The sequence below is a fragment of the Eucyclogobius newberryi genome, unplaced genomic scaffold (assembly GCF_026437365.1).
Source record: "Eucyclogobius newberryi isolate DKJ021-1_F unplaced genomic scaffold, fEucNew1.0.hap1 SCAF_12, whole genome shotgun sequence".
Lineage (NCBI taxonomy): Eukaryota > Metazoa > Chordata > Actinopteri > Gobiiformes > Gobiidae > Eucyclogobius > Eucyclogobius newberryi.
The window spans coordinates 5612685-5632087 of record NW_027315746.1 but is presented as its reverse complement, the minus strand read 5'-3'; the positions used below and the strand labels follow the sequence as shown (position 1 = coordinate 5632087).

General features: G+C 42.1%; 1 protein-coding gene across 1 annotated transcript; it reads left to right on the top strand.

Moving 5' to 3' along the window:
• Window positions 1-2802: 2802 nt before the first annotated feature.
• LOC140355976 (heterogeneous nuclear ribonucleoprotein C) lies at window positions 2803-17026 on the top strand. The gene is made up of 10 exons (XM_072440650.1): window positions 2803-2903; window positions 5302-5382; window positions 8813-9081; window positions 9705-9777; window positions 10580-10633; window positions 10841-10888; window positions 11921-12070; window positions 12956-13083; window positions 14286-14449; window positions 14539-17026. The coding sequence occupies exons 2-10, from the start codon at window positions 5378-5380 to the stop codon at window positions 14626-14628; spliced, it is 981 nt and encodes a 326-aa protein (XP_072296751.1). The 5' UTR covers window positions 2803-2903; window positions 5302-5377; the 3' UTR covers window positions 14629-17026.
• Window positions 17027-19403: the final 2377 nt, after the last annotated feature.

Here is a 19403-nt window from a genome sequence, read left to right as displayed (position 1 = left end):
AAGTGAAATAAATTCATTTGGCGCCACAGCGCCCCCTACAGATTTTATATGGAGGTTAAATGTTTAGTTTTGCGAAATTATATGAAATTTGACACACAACTCAATTTTAGCATCCCCATCAAAAAAGTCAATGAGACCCATGTCATAATTGTTATGGCGTTGCCGTAACGATGACCGAAACCATCCATGTTATTCCAATGGGGAAATCGCCAGAACATGTTTACACTTTATACTTTCACAAACTCCTCTTAGGGCGTTAGCCCTATTAACCTGAAATTTGGTGAGACTCATCTTCAGGGGTGGACCATCAAAAGTGATCCACATTTTTATTCAAAGAGTCACGGTGTCCGTGCGGCAAAGCCGCACATTTTGCCAAGAATTCAAAATAAAATAGCTTTTTGATGGTAAAACAAAGGGGAGAAGATGTGACAGCGTCACAGATTCAGCAGTAGGCGTAATAAAAGGATAATTGGGGCGCGTTAGCGCCCCCTCCTCTTGCGGCGTGGCGGCGTAGCGGCGGCGGCGTGGCGAGGGCCGATCATTGCCGCTTGCGGCTTTAATTATTCTTATTATCGATTACGACATGAGAGGCGTTCAGTCTTGTGCCGTTTCCCCCTCGACATCTGCTTTTTCCCATAATTCCCGCAGCACGTGAAGGCAGCATCATCAGTTTCCCTCCGTTTATGTCCAGAAACTACAGTTTATCATCAGGTCTACATTGCATTCTGTTTATCACTCATTAAGGTTATAATGTTGATTTATCATATGTTTTTGAAGCTGTATAACACATCTATAAATGTATTTTATCCATACAATGTAGTAACAGAGTCAGAACTCGAGGAGACGAGGCCTTTGCATCACTCAGTCTTTTAAATCTGCTTTAAAGACACTTTTCTTTGCTTTCAACACAATATTTTTCACAATATTTGTACCTTTATCACATTTGTACCATGAACTGTGAACACGTGAAGCACTTTGGGCCAAATATGAATGAAAGAAGTCGAGCAATATCATGTTTTCAACCTCTTGACACCGATATTTTACACATTATTTTACACATTACACGACACACGGCACTTTCCACCGCAACAACTCCATTCTCTTTTCCGTGCTTACTTATCATCACGACAGCTTCTGAAACGCCAGTATTGTTCTTGATACTTTGATGTCTTTATTATCCCGTCGCTGCAGTATTTTGTATTTCCAGGCATCACAAACACGCGTGATGCTTTTTACAGACGTCAACAGAACCATTCGCAGACTGTTTTCTTCTCCGTGTCTAACGTTGTTTTAAGGACAATAAGTTTCCATTGAAAACCCTGTAATTTATGGCTGCGGTGCTTTTTGTATTCTACTTTTACTGACCAGACTGTGGCTAAGAAAACGTGCAGCTCTGGGTATTTATAACAAACACTGACACTGATAATAATGGGCTTTATATAGAGTCGTGTGATGGTTTAATGTGTTTGTGGTTAACGAAGGGCATTGTACTGTATGTGTTATTGATATTATGTGTAGAAGATGGTGTCAAAAAGACAAAAACCTGTTTAAAGCCAAAGTGAATCTGTAGTAAAGTAGTAGTAGATTTATGAAGATTATTTTGTGTTTTTATTAAGATTTTTTTTTTTTACATCAAATTCATTTTTCTTTGACATCAAATTAAAAACATGTTTTTAATTGTATTTATATACAATTAATATTTTTTACTAGATTTGATGTAAAAAAAATATGTATGTAAAAATTATATGTAAAAAAAAACACAAAATTCAATGTAAAAAAATTCTATGTCAAAATAAATAAATTCAATGTAAAAAAAAAATTCAATGTCAAAAAAAAAATCGTAATAAAAACACAAAATAAGCTTCATATAGATCATCTGTTCTTAATTTAACAAGCAAGAACAAACAAAATATAGAGAACAAAATATATCACGCGACAATGTTTTAATGTTCGATTCTGACACCAAAACCGACGCACTACATTTCCAATTCAATGTAGTTTTATCAGAATATTGAAATATGTCACGTGAGTAATCTGATTTCATGCCGATTGTTCACACGTTTGCAGGTTTTGACAAAGAAAATTATGCAAAAAAAGGAAAAAAGGTCAAACTGTTGTGGCGAAGAGAAACATTTGAATCATTTAAAGAGTTATTTTAATTCATCATACTTTGTTTCCAAATAGAACAGTTACTTACAGATTCCTGGGTTACTTGTATTTATTTTTTATTTTATTTTAGTAGAACAAAACAGTTATAACAAAAAATATAACAGTCAAATAAAAAAACTATTTGGATACATTTAATTTTAAGTAAATATATGGCTTTTCGGTTGAAGCTTTTGGACATTGTGAGCAAATATTATGTTTAAATTTGTTTAATAAGAACAGGGAGAAAAGGGGAAATTTACATATTCTTGGGTTTATCTGACTCGCAGGTCACGTGACCGTAACACAGTAAACACACAAACCAGACACAACAGCGCCCTCGTCCGGCAGCTTTGATTACATACACCTGACGTCATCGCAGTTCACTCCGGACTCAACAGGCCGCGCGCGCATCTGTTTTAGAGGAGATGTTCACCATTTATACGTCAAATACGTCTTAAATATGAAACAATTTAGGTTTTATGATAATTTAAGACCAAATAATCTTCGGAATAAACGGGACAAAGGGAGATTGTGAAGGGGAAGCCCATTTTGCCGCTGCGCTCGCGCCGGCGGAGGCAGCGTCGCGTTGGTTTCCACAGTAACCGTCAGTCCCCGCCCGCTCGCGCCGCGCCGTGCCTCAAACCCACGCGCCTCCCGTCACTGCGCCACAGAAGAACGCTGTTTGCGCTCAAAGGAACATTCTCACTATTTGAACCATTTTACCGAAACGACACATTTTGCTCTTAAAGGTCGTGGTGAGTATTTTCTCCGCAGACATTTTTACATTTTTCCTTCCTTTTTCTTTTCTTTTTGGATTTTTTTCAGCGATGCTTTTTCTATTTTGGACAGGAATGTGCGGGCTAGCATCGGAGCTAGCATCGGAGCTAGTCTGGAGCTAGCTCACCTGAAACATGAACCTTGTTGTTTTTAGAGCCTTGCAAGCTGGATTCGTTTTAGCGCCGTTTTCCCACATTTTTCCAAGTCGATATTGCTTTGTTTTTGTAGGATTCGTTGTGAAGACTTTTCTTTGAGAGACTGCTAATGTTTTGGCACGCTTTTCAGCCCGTCACGTTAGCATTAGCTAACAGTTTGTGCTAGTGGCCGATCCGCCATGATGTTTGACTGTGAAACGCAGATTTGCAGGTTTTGGTTTTTGCTGCAGATGAACTGGTCAGAGAGTGGTCATTTTTGTGCTTTTCATGTGTGTGTTGGCTAACATTAGCCATGCTAGCCCGAGGCCAAGGGCCCCGGTTCACACTGCAGCCTGAAGGGGGCGCTGTTGTGGATGGTTTAGGTAATTGACATCTAATAACTCTTTTGTCCTTTTCCGGCCCCTGCTCCTGCCAGGGGGCTGCTCCTGCCAGGGGTTTGCTCCTGTCAGGGGTCTTTTTGTGGAGTAGCTTTTTGTGTTTTTGAACCAGGAATTGCATTTTTAGATTTTGAAGTTTTGGATCAAATTCTGAAGTGGCTTGTTTGACCCGACAGAATAAACGTGCATGTGTAAACACAATATTAAAGCCTTTTATTCAAACCCGTGCCAGATGTAAACAGTAGAACACGAGAAGCACTAATCACTGCCCACGTACACGAACACGCCCACAAACACACGCCCACAAACACACGAACACACAAACACACGAACACACACACGAACACGCCCACAAACACACGAACACGCCCACAAACACACGTACACGCCCACAAACACACCCACAAACACGCCCCGTCTGAATGACACGAAACATAAATCCTGCCGTTTGTTTGTTTCATGTTCACCAATGCAGAAGTGTCTGTCCCTCTCTCTCATTCTGTCCCTTGCTCTCTCTCATTCTGTCCCTCTCTCTCTCATTCTGTCCCTCTCTCTCTCATTCTGTCCCTCTCTCTCTCATTCTGTCCCTCTCTCTCATTCTGTCCCTTTCTCTCATTCTGTCCCTTGCTCTCTCTCATTCTGTCCCTTGCTCTCTCTCATTCTGTCCCTCGCTCTCATTCTGTCCCTCGCTCTCGCTCTCATTCTGTCCCTCGCTCTCATTCTGTCCCTTGCTCTCTCTCATTCTGTCCCTTGCTCTCTCTCATTCTGTCCCTCGCTCTCTCTCTCATTCTGTCCCTCGCTCTCGCTCTCATTCTGTCCCTCGCTCTCGCTCTCATTCTGTCCCTCGCTCTCATTCTGTCCCTTGCTCTCTCTCATTCTGTCCCTCGCTCTCATTCTGTCCCTCGCTCTCGCTCTCATTCTGTCCCTCGCTCTCATTCTGTCCCTTGCTCTCTCTCATTCTGTCCCTTGCTCTCTCTCATTCTGTCCCTCGCTCTCATTCTGTCCCTCGCTCTCTCTCTCATTCTGTCCCTCTCTCTCATTCTGTCCTCTCTTTGCAGTGTTTTCTCTGTATCACAGTCAAAAATACATGCACTTCATGTTTTCCCCATAAATCATCCTCTTACATATATCATTTTGAGTATATTATAACTATTATAATCCCCCTGTGACAGTGATAAAAGAATATGACATAAAACCTGAACCGAGTTAAAGTTTGAGCAGATTAATCAATGAAAAAGAACATTACATGAACAACAAATGGCAAAGAATCAGGAAAAAGTCTTATTGCCATTTGTGAGTGATTCAAATTCTCAAACTAGGACGTGACAAAATGATAAAAACACATTAATCTGTACATTATGTTCGGATATAACGCCGTAGTGAGAATATAACACACTTTGTCCTGAATAATCCCCTTTTATACACATTTTACACGTGGTCAGCGTCGCGTGTAGCTCGTTAGAACCACCCGTAGCTCCTGTAGTAGCTCCTGTAGCGGGTGGGGTTCCTCCTGTGGCGGGTGGGGTTCCTCCCGTAGCTCCTGTGGCGGGTGGGGTTCCTCCCGTAGCTCCTGTGGCGGGTGGGGTACCTCCTGTAGCGCCTGTGGCGGGTGGGGTTCCTCCCGTAGCTCCTGTGGCGGGTGGGGTACCTCCCGTAGCTCCTGTGGCGGGTGGGGTACCTCCCCGGGGGTACCTCCCGTAGCTCCTGTGGCGGGTGGGGTACCTCCCGTAGCTCCTGTGGCGGGTGGGGTACCTCCCGTAGCTCCTGTGGCGGGTGGGGTTCATCTGTGGGAGACCTGTCCGTTTGTGCAGAGCTTGACTCGGGTGTGTTTTCTGTCGCCTCAGTACAAACGAAGCCCCCCGAAGCCCCCGCGACACGTCCCCACACAGACGCAGGCTTCAGACGACCACCTGCCCGATCATGGAGTGAGTGCGACGGCTCCCTCCCTGTCCACCGGAGGGCGCCGCTTTACATGTTTCACTGAGGCTCTGCGGGGCAGCAGTTTAGAGCTGTTGTTTAGAGCTGTTTTAGAGCTGTTTAGAGCTGTTTTAGACATGTGTAGAATGTTAGAGTTCAGTAGATTCACACATAAAGTACATGTAATGAATGTATTCAGCTAAATGTACTTAATAGAAGGGATAGTACTGCATATATTTTAATAAACGTGACTGTTTAGATTGAACTGCTGATGTTTAAACTGTGACACTAACACTTTTCGTTCTCAGGATGTTGAAGACGTCCTTTTGGGAAACTTTACTGCGAAACATTTTGACATTTTGAAAAGAAAATGAGATCTCCAGGAGTCTTTAGAGACGACAAACATCAAGACTTTTTCACCTCATTTTGATCATCACGGCATTTGATTGGATTTGATTTTATGTTAAGAAATTAAATAAAGACTCTCAATTAGGGCGGCACAATAAAATGTAAAAGTATCGATATCGCAATATTGGCCGACACAGTAATCGATATCGCAACAAAGTAAATCTATTGCAACATCAATCTGACAAATATAAAATGTTTCAAATGAAAACATTAAAAGGTAGATTTTTAGGCCCGAGCCCCAGCAGGGCGGAGGGCCTATTGCTCCCGCAATGCTGCCGAAGGCAGCATTGCAACTGTCTTGGTACCCCGTCGCCCCTGGCAAGTACAGTGAACTAGCCCATGCCGAAGGCATGGATCATGCATACTTACTCCTGCTATGACAGAAATAGTCAACAATTATGCCAGGAGGGTTTTTGGAGTAGCCCATTCACTCCTTGTTGACAACAGCAGCGCGAAGCGCTGCATTCCTCCAAAAACCCTCCTGGCATCGTCCCGTACGCGAGAATCCATGCCGCAGGCATGGGCCATGCTTGTATCTGCTCAAATCAATGGAAGTCTATGGGGAGTGGGCGGGGCATCCCGACGGAATAGGGAGTGACGAGCGCGTAAGCGCTCGTAATGATGTTTCCACCCCATGGCGGCATCGGGAAGGCTTAGAGCTTTCAAACGATGTATAATTTGTTGTTATAGTGGAAACGGCTATATTGTTTTTGCTAAAAATATTATTTTTATTATTTTTCTTGTTCTTCTGCTTTTTGAGCTCTAATTTGACCCCCTGAACATGCTCAAAAACTCACCAAACTTTACCCAAAATTCAAAATCGGCGAAAAATGTTGTTTTTTCTGGGCCATTTTTTTTTTCGTTAAAAAATGGCGCGACAGCGCCACCGACAAAAGTCAAAATACATTGCGCCTATGGGAGACGCCCCGAGGTCAACTTTGTCGTAAAGCTACGAAATTCGGAACACGCATTCCTCTTGTGAGGACAAAAAACAAATATTATTGTGGCCACGCCCCCAGAATTACCCTATGCCCGCCATCTTCCTTTGAAAATGAAAACACGCTGTGTTAGCCATTTTGTTCACGTCAAACTTTGACGAACTCCTCCTAGGGCGTTTTGCCTACCGATTTCAAAATCGGCGGACGTCCTCTGGACAAGTGGGGCATCTAAAGTTATCCAATTTTTTGAGATACCTTTTACGGTCTGTGTGCGGCGCAGCCGCAAAGTTGGACAACTTATTTTGGGATATTGCAGATCTAAAAATTGTTCCCATTTGATCAAAACAAGTCCGATTAGGACCAAATTTGAATCAGTTGTTAAACTTTCCAGTTTGGACCAGTTTATGCTGACAAAATTGAAATGGGCGCGATAGCGCCCCCTACAGAGTGACCTTTAAATTAACATTGAAGGTCAAAAATTAGTTTTACCAAAATTTTCTAAACTTTACCCAAAATTCTATTTTGGCGTCGCGATCAAAAAAGCCAATCAGACAAATGCCTTAATTTTTACGGCGTAGTCGTAGCGATGATATCCCTATGGGAAAACCGCTAAATTTCTCGAATATCCACATTTTTATGTTTTACACTTTAATGAAGTCCTCCTAGTGCGTTTTGCCCACCGACCTCAAAATCGGTGTACGTCCTCTAGACAAGTGGGGCATCTAAAGTTATCCAAATTTTAAGGATAGCTTTTACGGTCTCTGTGCGACGGAGCCGCAAACGTTTCCCAGAATTCTGACTATTTGGCCTTCAGAGTGGCCTATAAACAATAGAGTTTTTCCAAATGACATGATATTTTGAACAAAATTCTAATTTGCCATCCTGATCACAAAAGTATGAGAGCCAAAGTCATATTTTGTACGGCGTAACCGTAGCGATGACAGAAACATCCCATGTTATCCTTATGGGAAAATCATAGAATTGCTCAAATCACCACATTTTTACGCTTCACACTTTAACGAACTCCCCCTAGGCCGATTGTCCGATCAAGTTCATATTTGGAGAATATCATCTACACAAGCGGGGCATCAAAAGTTATCCATATTTTTATTCCAAGTGCTACGGTCTCTGTGCGGCGGCGCAGCAAATTTGACTGACACTTGTGTTCATTTGCACTGGATTGGCCATGTCCAATGTGTCGCCGTCTGTCAAGTTCTTTTTTAATTCAACACACAATAAGGGCGCCATCTTTATCAAGTCGAAAGCGCAGAGTCGGAAGGCCGGCGGCCCGCGAGGGCCGTTGGATGCCGCTTGCGGCTTTAATTATTCATGATTTTCCTCTTTATTCTTGGTTTTGTGTTTGAAGTTATTGATTCGACAAAGTTTGACAAATATTACAATTGTTTTATATATTTAAGTTTTATTTATATCATTATAAATACATTGTGTCAATGTTTATTCAAAGATTACAATATCGATATGGCAGCACTTCAGACTCATGACGTTTTGAGATAATTAATTTTTTGCAGCCCTAATTTTAATATTATTTTGAATTTAAACATTACAATTACAAACTGGTCGTCACTGTCATTTACCACAAAGTGTGAACTCGACTCTTTTGTTTTGACTGACACAAGATCTCATTAAAAACTCACATTAGATCAATTGCACAGCCGTTTATTATTATTTTATTTTCCCTTGAATGTTTTAAAAGCCATAATAGTGCACTGAGTAATAGGAAGAATATATATTAAAAAAAAATTCTAGAATGTTGGTCACGATTGAGTGGCTTTTATTGCCTTTAAGAAGTAGCTTCACTGCGATTGGTTGAATCCACCTGTCACTCATTTTATAACGTGAAATTGCCCCTTTCACAGATTTATGCTCCAGACTTGGAACCGTTTGTTCACGTTTAATGTTTTTTAGTGGAGTTTTTGCTCCATTTTCCGGCCAATATGGACTTTTTTTGAGGACTTCTTTGGATTGAACTCTTGGTCTCTCTTCCAGGTCCCGCCCCCTCGCGCCCCGCCCCGTCCCGCCTCTTTACTTAAACCTCTCTTGTATCTTTGTTTATGTGTTGACTCTCTCCCAGCCGCTCGCCCACCACCGCCAGCCTCATGGCCAGCAGCAACGTGACCAACAAGAACGACCCGCGCTCGCTCAACTCCCGCGTCTTCATCGGGAACCTCAACACGCTGCTCGTTACCAAGGGCGACGTGGAGGCCATCTTCTCCAAGTACGGCAAGATCGTAGGCTGCTCCGTGCACAAGGGCTACGCCTTCGTCCAGTACGCCAACGAGAGGAACGCCCGCACCGCCGTGGCCGGGGAGGACGGCAGGATGATCGTGGGACAAGTGCTCGGTAAAGACGGGCGTTTAGTCCCAAAGTACAAGTACAAGTACATGTCAGGACTCAGACGAAGGATTTTCACTTGTACAGCAGTATAGCTGCTACACAGTCCTTTAATGTTTTTTAAAGTTTCATAGCAAAACACAAATATGACTAACAATCAATATTTTCCATTGATGTAACAAGATTATTTATTTCAAATGTATTTTCTAAATATTCTATTTTAAAAAACTTAACGAATTAACTTTTAAACACTTAACATTTTTCAAAATAAAACAGAAAACTTGCAAATAAAATTAGTTGTTGAACAAATTAATGAACACCAAGTCAGAGCCTTATTTACATCTTTCTTCCACATCATCATGATGACTATTTGTTAAAAGTGAAAAGACCCGAGATCTTTCCAGCATCGTGCGGTTTCTGAGCAGTGGATCGTTTGTTCAGAGCAAAGTTTGATAAATTACAGTAAAAATTCAACAGATTAATTTGTATGGTTTATTTTTTGTTTGTTTCCAAAAGTTGATGTTAGTCTGTCGTTGTGGCTCGTGCTCTTGCCTCAGCCTGAAGGATTGTAATGGTTGAACTGGGTCCACTTTTATCAAATACCTCTTTTATACATTTCTTTCTCTTTTTAGATATAAATTTGGCTGGTGAGCCCAAACCACACCGGTCAAAAACTACAAAGCGCTCGGCAGGAGACATGTACAGGTGAGTTATATATTATAACTTATAACATCTCAATATATATGAAGTTATGCTTTGAACCAGACGCGATGAGTCAAATGTACTTCTTTGAGCTTTTAACAATGTTTTAATGTTGTTCCATCATCAAAAATATAGTCCTACAGTTGTATTTTGTATCATTTACCTTTTTAAATATATATATAGTAATCCTGCTCACGAGGTCCTCTCCCCTATGAGCTTCAGAAAACTCACTTTAGGCAGCCAATCAGAGCCAAGCACACAAATTTCCTCGACCAATCAGCGCGCAGCATGCACATTTTTACCTGTAAACAGTAAGCTGTCATGGCGGACTATTGTCAAATGCTTCCTGGCCCGATTTAATGATGATAATCTCTTTTTTTCTAAGATTTATTCATAAAATGGCCCCGTCCCTGCACTCAAAAATGCCCGTCCACATTTTAAAATACCCCGTCCAAAACACGGGAAGACGGCCCTCTATCTAAAAGCCTGTTTCAGCTCGGTCGACCGTCCAAAGCCAAACCGTTTGTTCCACGGCGATTAATTCACGCTTTTATTACACGTGGTTTATAATATTGTGATTCGCGTCATGTCGGGCTTAACCAATCAACACGCAGCCCGTCCAAAACGCTGCTGCTTGGCGTTTAACCGGACACGCCGCTCGTATTCCTCGTGTTTCTGAATGTTTCCGCCCCCCTCATCATCTGTGCGACCCTTTGTTGTTTTTACCGTGCTCTACAAATAAAGTTATCTTGTATTATTACGCTCTTTAAACTTAACCTCCGCCTCGTTTTCTCCCCGTTTACAGCAGCAGTTCCTCGTTCGACCTCGACTACGACTTCCAGAGAGATTACTACGACAGGTGAGTCGCAGGCCACGCCCGGGCAGGTCACGGGCTCGAACCGCACCCGGGGCGGCGGCTCTTTCGGGGGCCCCCCGGTCAGACATCGTGCGCGCACCGTTACCGTCGCTCTGAAATCCCGCCGTCGGGTCGTCGCCTGGCTCCGTCGACCCGCCATGTTTCACACCCATGAAGCGCCACGAGCTTGACTTTCATTTTTCTCCGCAGCCTTCTTGCGGACCACTCTCCCGATGAGGCTGATAAAAAGTATTTGAAGTAATACACTCTCTTCATATGCATCATTGATAGCGTGTGTGTGACATGTCTTTACTGTGTTTCTGTGGCTGGGCGTGGAGCGGAAACGTGTGAAATGTTACGTACGAATGTGTGTTTTTTCCTCTTTTTGAGACGTTTAAAAGAGACAAACTGAATCAGAATCACTATTTGAATCGTGCAGTGATAGAAGTCGTAGATTCCACTTAGAAAACCACAAATTATCCTGATTTGTTGTGTAAAATGTGACTTTCTACTACGTTTTATGAGCATCCTGGACTCCATAATGTGCAGAAATATATTTTTTTTTAACGGATGCTCAAATAAATATCATTTAAAAACTAAAATTCTGTGGTTTAGACCTTTTTTAGAGGTAAAGAAGTTGATAATTGTATGAGATTCTTGCATTAGGAGCAGGAACGTCACGATATCACATGTCAGTGTTACGATTATTGTGAGGAAAACATCACGATTTAACGATTGTTCACGATTATTGAGGCGAAACAACGTGAAATCTTGAGTTTTCTCTCATTCTCGTGCTCTGACTTGTCACTGTTTCCGTTACTTGTGACAGACTTTACCACACTGAACTTTCTGAAAAACAAAATAAAGTTCCATTTACATTTAGGTCTATTTTTGGACGATAGATTGAATTAAAAAGCCCAAATTTTGCGTCTAAAATTGTCACGATTATTATTTTTGGGTTCTTAAGATTATTTTGTGACCTAAATAATTATCTTTTAACCTAATGATAGTTACGTCTCTAATTGCTCCTGGACGTGTTTTCAATGCAAACAGGAACAGAATCCCACTATCCAAACATTTAAAATTGCAAATTTAACATACTTTCTCGAATCATAGACTTGATCTTTATTAAAATTCTCAGCCTTAAATGTATTTGTTTATAGTGTAATCCTGAAGTGAAATCCGCCCCGTAACCGTAGCGACCAGCTTGTAACACACAGGTTCCCTCAGAGCACAGAGTTGTCTCTCTTTGTCGCACGACGTCGTCTCCTTCACGTTTCTCGTTTGCAGAATGTACTCGTACCCGTCCCGAGTGCCGGCCCCGCCCCCGCCCCTGTCCCGCGCCGTCATCCCCTCCAAGAGGCCCCGGGTCAGCCTGAGCGGGGGCAGCAGCAGGAGGACCAAGAGCAGCTTCTCCTCCTCCAAGAGCAGCCAGAGGACCTCCTCCTCCAGAGCCAGTACTGTCCCTTCTGTTTGACCTCATGACCTTTACTGACCTGTACAGAGCTCCTCCTCCTCCAGAGCCAGTACTGTCCCTTCTGTTTGACCTCATGACCTCATGACCTTTACTGACCTGTACAGAGCTCCTCCTCCTCCAGAGCCAGTACTGTCCCTTCTGTTTGACCTCATGACCTCATGACCTTTACTGACCTGTACAGAGCTCCTCCTCCTCTAGAGCCAGTACTGTCCCTTCTGTTTGACCTCATGACCTTTACTGACCTGTACAGAGCTCCTCCTCCTCCAGAGCCAGTACTGTCCCTTCTGTTTGACCTCATGACCTCATGACCTTTACTGACCTGTACAGAGCTCCTCCTCCTCTAGAGCCAGTACTGTCCCTTCTGTTTGACCTCATGACCTTTACTGACCTGTACAGAGCTCCTCCTCCTCCAGAGCCAGTACTGTCCCTTCTGTTTGACCTCATGACCTCATGACCTTTACTGACCTGTACAGAGCTCCTCCTCCTCCAGAGCCAATACTGTCCCTTCTGTTTGACCTCATGACCTCATGACCTTTACTGACCTGTACAGAGCTCCTCCTCCTCCAGAGCCAGTACTGTCCCTTCTGTTTGACCTCATGACCTCATGACCTTTACTGACCTGTACAGAGCTCCTCCTCCTCTAGAGCCAGTACTGTCCCTTCTGTTTGACCTCATGACCTTTACTGACCTGTACAGAGCTCCTCCTCCTCCAGAGCCAGTACTGTCCCTTCTGTTTGACCTTATGACCTTATGACCTCTACTCTAAATATATCATTCTTTAAAGGGGAAACGGTGCTTTTTCCCTCCTCGGCTCGTTAGGGTTTAACTGTAGTTCTTTCTTTTCCCACATTTGGTTTCCCAGTGAAGGTGGACGAGCTTCAGACCATCAAGCGGGAGCTGACGCAGATCAAGAGCAAGGTGGACGACCTCCTGGACTCTCTGGAGCGCATGGAGAAGGACCACAGCAAGAAGTCAGGTCCGAGACGACGCCGGCCCCAGCAACGCAGCACACGGAACGCAATCACGAGCACAATTATACACTTAACTCGTAAATATCCTCTTGTCTAGAAGCGCTCGGTCACCGCGGTTACCTGCTCTATAACGTACTACAGAAGTGTTATGTTCAATAGAAATAATCCTTTGACTCGCAGACTACTGAAATAATCGCTTAGTGTCATAAAGTGATTGGGAATAAATACCGTATTTTCCGGAGTATAAGTTGCACCAGCCAAAAAATGCATAATAAAGAAGAAAAAACATATATAAGTTGCACTGGAGTATAAGTATAAGTCACATTTTTTGGGGGAAATGTATTTGATAAAATCCAAGACCAAGAACAGACGTTTAATCCTGAAATGCAGTTTAAAATAATAACAGATGAGAGAACATGGTGTACGTATGCTAACGCTAACACCTTCAGCTACATGACGTATGCTAACGCTAACACCTTCAGCTACATGACGTATGCTAACGCTAACACCTTCAGCTACATGACGTATGCTAACGCTAACACATGACGTATGCTAACGCTAACACCTTCAGCTACATGACGTATGCTAACGCTAACACCTTCAGCTACATGACGTATGCTAACGCTAACACCTTCAGCTACATGACGTATGCTAACGCTAACACCTTCAGCTACATGACGTATGCTAACGCTAACACCTCCAGCTACATAACGTATGCTAACGCTAACACCTTCAGCTACATGACGTATGCTAACGCTAACACCTTCAGCTACATGACGTATGCTAACGCTAACACCTTCAGCTACATGAGGCACAGACAGAACTGTGGTAAGTGTCTGGTATGTTAACGTAACATATGAACAGTTATTCAGATAACTATAGCATAAAGAACATGCTAACAAGTTTAGCAAAGCATCAGTTTTACCCCAAATCACTAAATCCATTGAATTCTTCTTCCTCTGTGTCACTTCTAAACAACTCCACAAACTCCAGAGGAAGAGGAAGTGCAGATTCTTCTTCTGCGTCGCTCAGAGCCTAGAGTGCCCTCTTGTGGTTGTCAGAGTGAAAACATCATATAAGTCGCTCTGGAGTTTTTGCACCCCGGCCAAAACTATGAAAAAAGGCGTGACTTATAGTTCGGAAAATACGGTATAAAGTCTCGACCGCCGCGCCTCTTTCTGTCTTCAATATCGGTTTCTTTTCTCAGACGGTAAAAGCAACAAGACGGAGCCGGGAGAGGTGACGTCTCCTCCTCACTCGAGCAAAACCACGGATCTGAAGAGGGACCGGGAGAGTCAGGAGCTCAACGACTCCGAGGAGGACGACGACGACGAGGAGGAGGGCGACCTGCTGGAGGAGGAGGAGGAAGAGGTGAGACGCACGGCGAGGGCAAAACGCTTCCTGTTGGACCCCCGCGCCCTCGCCGCCCTCGTGTCTGAAGGGTTTGGTTTGTTTTCCAGGTGAAGAGTCAGGAGGAGGAAGAGGAGGAGGAGGGCGAGCACGTGGAGGGAGACGACGACGGCGACAGCGTCAACGGAGACGACTCTTAAACGCCAACGACACACTGAGCATGCCCCGAACCACCTCACATCGCCAAGAAGAACCCCTGACGGCTACAATGACTTGAATTCACTGGTTTTGGACTGGTTCTCACTGGTTTTGGACTGGTTCTTACTGGTTCTTACTGGTTTTAACTTGTTCTGACTGGTTCTTACTAGCTTTGACTTGTTTTTGACTGGTTCTCATTGGTCTTTATCGGGTTCCGACTGGTTTTTGACTGGTTCTCACTGGTTTTGACTGGTTCTCACTGGTTTTGACTGGTTTTAACTTGTTCTGACTGGTTCTCACTAGTTTTGACTTGTTTTTGACTGGTTCTCATTGGTCTTTATCGGGTTCTGACTGGTTTTAACTGGTTCTGACTGGTTTTGACTGGTTCTCACTGGTTTTGACTGGTTTTAACTTGTTCTGACTGGTTCTCACTAGTTTTGACTTGTTTTTGACTGGTTCTCATTGGTCTTTATCGGGTTCTGACTGGTTTTAACTGGTTCTGACTGGTTTTTGACTGGTTCTGACTGGTTTTGACTGTTTTTTAACTTGTTCTGACTGGTTCTCACTGGTTTTCGATTGGTTCTGACTGGTTTTTGACTGGTTCTCATTGGTCTATCTGGTTCTGACTGGTTGTTCGACCTGGTTTCAAGGCGACTGGTTTGGATATTGATGAATGGACCGAGGAAAGTTTAATTCCAGGGCAGTTTTCTTACTCCACTGGTCAATGAGTTTACACGGAATGAAACTAAAGTGTGTTCAAACTGCGAGAGCTGCAACAGTTAATAAGAACAATCGTGACTGCAACAAACTATCGATTATTTAGGTCGCAGTATCATGTAATTGTGACATTTTTAGAAGGAAAAAATACATTACATTTATAGAAAAGTGACAGTTTTAAATTGGGCCGTTTTTTTTAAGTTCAATTAAAATACTTTTTAGGAGCTAAATTAAGTCAATTCTGCCCAGTCATTTCTCAAAAACGTAAACCTAAATGTAAAGTGCTTTTTTATTTTCTACTGGCCAATGATTGTGAAAGGAATGGCACTAAAGTCCATTCAAACCAGTCAGACGTTTTGAGACTGGTCAAAACCCACGTATAATGTATATGTGTCATGTAGTATAACGTGAATACATTTAAAGCTGGGGTACATGGCGCTCATCGTTTATATTCACAAGCTTCATTTTCGAGCTCGTGCGCAGCTTTAAAGACCGTGGAGTGGACCACCCGAGCGCGGCCAATCAGAACGCTTCATTTAAGCTCTGGCTTGGAGAGACACAAAATATTGTATTAGCAGCAGCAGCAGTAGGCAGCACACAGTGGTCTCATTTTTACCCCAAAGTGCAGCTTTTACGAGATACTCTGAGGGAAAACGAACATTTACTCATTTTACCGATAAAAAGTTCCGTACCCCAGCTTTAACTGCTCTAACAGACTCTGAACTAGTCAAAACTCTTAAATGAGTCAGAATTCAAGTCGTTTTTAGCTGGTTCGGTGCTTCTTTTCTCATTGTAGATGCAGCTGCACAAACGCCGCATGTCGCTCCGCTCTTCGCTCTCCTCGTTTGGGCCGACGCTGCGAAGTTTCAAATCTACAGACTTCAAAATGGCTTGGAATTCTGAGCGACGATCTTGATTTGAGTTAATTGCGTTTTAGGGTTGCGCAAAATGAGACGGAAAAAATGTGAAATTGAACGGCAGAATTTTTCAACGTTTTTAAAAATTCATATTGTAACGTGCTTTTGTGGCATTAAACGTCTCGCATTTATGAGTTGGCTTTGTCTAAATCAAAAGCAAAACGAATTATAAGCGAATCTAGCGTAAAAGAGTCAAATTAACTTGAAAAAGGAAGTAAAAAAAAATATTTTGACACAGATTTTTGCTGAATATTGTGCAGCCCTCGTCGTGACCTGTGAAGAATTCTTTATATTTATTTTCTTAGATCTTGTTTAACTTATTTCTGTACATTTTCAGTTATTTTAAGCTCAACCGGCTGATATTCTACGTCTCATGTCACGTTTTCTTACTCCACTGTATTTAAGTCATCGAGGTCCGAAACCGAAAATTTGCTCAAGTCAAGATTACGACTTCCAGTGCTTTTAACTGTAGTAGATTTTCTCGTTTTTGGTTTTGCATCGTGACGACATTGTAACCGAGGTTTAGCTGTAGTTAATGTTTGGACCCGGATCGTGGACCGTCGATGTTCTCAGAGGCGAGCGCTCGACGGACGCCGTTTTTTTGGCTCCGGCGGAAAAATCCAATGTTCTGAATGTGTTTTTGTTTCCCCCTCGTCCACCGTCTGTTCCGACTTGTGCGTCTCCGTCTGTCCCTTTTTATACTGTTCGATTTCTGTTTGACTGTAAAGGAATAAATTGCAATAAAATGTGAAAATTTGAAGTTGAATCTGGCGTGTTTGGACTCGGTTTGTGGAGCTGTGTTCTGGCTTTTTCCTCTTTGTCTCTAAAAACGACTAAAGGACCAACATTTTAGACACTAGTTTTGGTCTCTTAGTAATTATAAGTGGAACATTAACATTTCTAATTGAAATGTTGCTGTTGAGACTGAGAACATTTGTTGATCCAAATGTTCCCCAAAATGGTTGATTTGACTGAAAATACAGTATTTTCCGGACTATAAGTCGTACTGGAGTATAAGTCGCACCAGGCAAAAAAGGCATAATAGAGAAGAAAAAAAACATGTACAGTATTTTCCGGACTATAAGTCGCACCTTTTTTCATAATTTTGGCCGGGGTGCGACTTATACTTATATTTATACTTATATACTTATACTCCGGAGCGACTTATATGTGATATTATTTGTTATTTTCACACTTGCAACTGCATTTCATACTCCAGTGTGACTTATATATGTATTTTCTTCTCTATTATGTATTTTTTGGCTGGTGCGACTTATACTCCGGTGCAACTTATAAAAAATACGGTAAGTCGCACTGGAGTATGAAATGCGGTGTGAAAATAACAAATAATATTACATAAAAGTCGCTTCGGAGTATAAATATATAAGTATAAGTTGCACTACAGCCAAAACGATGAAAAAAGTGACTTATTGTCACATTGAAAATACGGTAATCATTTCCTTCATGCTCCAAAAAGGCCCAAGAGCCTTTTTTATCCTCTGTCTTTAATCAGCTGCTGAACAAAAATGAATGAAAAAAGGTTTTGTCATTTTCAGGGGTAAAGTCAAAGTACTTCTCAAACTTTTCTATGATTAATCATAAACGTTTCCCCGCTAAAGTTTTCCACCAAGTACAAGCAACTAAAAAATATCTAATTCAACTTTATTTTTTTTAAGGCTTGATCTGGAAGACATCATTGCCACAGTAGGTCTACCTCAAACGACTCGAGGAAGAGCAAAAATCTGGACTAAACTCGACTAAAAATGACAAAAACAACAGAACTGAAGAGGTGTCCGCGTACCAGTTTGAGAAACGTAGATTTTGGAGTTTCAAACAGGTTTTCTGTGGCATTTTACTTCTTCCAAAGTAGCTGTGGCCCCCAGACAATAACAAACAATAATGGCTTTATAAGAGACTGAAATGACTGCACATGAACTGAAACGTGGGTAATTATTAAGTTTATTGTTTTTGTCGACATTTTTAAGAAATACAAACTCAATGCGTCAAGGACACGATTATTTTGCATGTTGAAGTCAATAATCATTTATACGTTACACAAAACCCCGTCATGACCACAGAGCTTCAGGGTTCAAAAGGTCAAGTTCACTTTGTGACATCACAACATTCACAGCGGCTGAAATGAAATCTTTAAAATGATGATTTTTAGTAAAAGGAAGAAAATGACATTCGGACTTAATTTGGAAATGGACATATTTGACAGACTTTGGACCAAGAGAGACTTTTATTTTAGTTTAAATGTGCGGTGATTTTGTTTCGATATTGAAGTAAATGTTCTTATTCCGATTTTCGCTCTCAGGTCGTGCTGTTTGTTCTTTAAAAAATTAATAATAAAATGCAGATTTTTTTAAATAGTTCCCAGTAAATTCAACAGGTTCAACGTTTGTGAATTTTTGTTGTAGATATTTCACGGCAAAATCCGACACAAAGAACATGGAAAAGACTGAAAAAACACAGCCTGATGAATAATGAACCAAAATGGAATCAAAACATTGGTAAAATAAATGCAAATTACACATTAAACATTTTTTTAAAAAGCACGGCAAAGAGCAAAATTACAATTATTGATTTTAATGCCTTTTTGTATCTTAAAGGAATTATGGAGGATTTTTTTGGAGCCAAATCTGAGTCTCATTTCCTCGTGGCGTGGACAGCCGAGTAGTTCATTCACATGTCAATCATAAAACGCACCTACTGCACACCTGCAGCCTCGTTCTGCTCGTCCCCAGGAGAGCAGCACGTTTCCCTGTGTCTAACCGCATGGATCTATCATAATATAGTTCCCTCAGTGTAAAGGACAAAATTAAGACAGAGAAAGACAGTTTGAACTGTCTCTGAAGAGACGGAAATCTACGGAGACGAGAGATATGATGGATATGATGGATCCGTTGCGCTGATAAACAAACGTACGTGTAGCAACGAGACTTTCCTCTAAATCCACTCGCTAAACAGACTCCCTCAAACCACATTAAGCACCTGAGCGCTTCTGTCTCTAAACACAGGGTCAATAACGGCCCTTTCAAAAGAAAACAGAGGATTTCAGTAACAGGGCAAAACAAAACCACTTTTCTTTCCGTCACGAATCGGCACAATTCATTCAGATTTGTGTGTTTGGTAAATATCGG

Coding starts and splice junctions, on each gene's coding strand:
- LOC140355976 (XM_072440650.1), top strand. Junction 9,778..10,579: donor TCGGCAGGAGACATGTACAG/GTGAGTTATATA, acceptor CCCCGTTTACAG/CAGCAGTTCCTCGTTCGACC. Junction 10,889..11,920: donor GCTGATAAAAAGTATTTGAA/GTAATACACTCT, acceptor TCTCGTTTGCAG/AATGTACTCGTACCCGTCCC.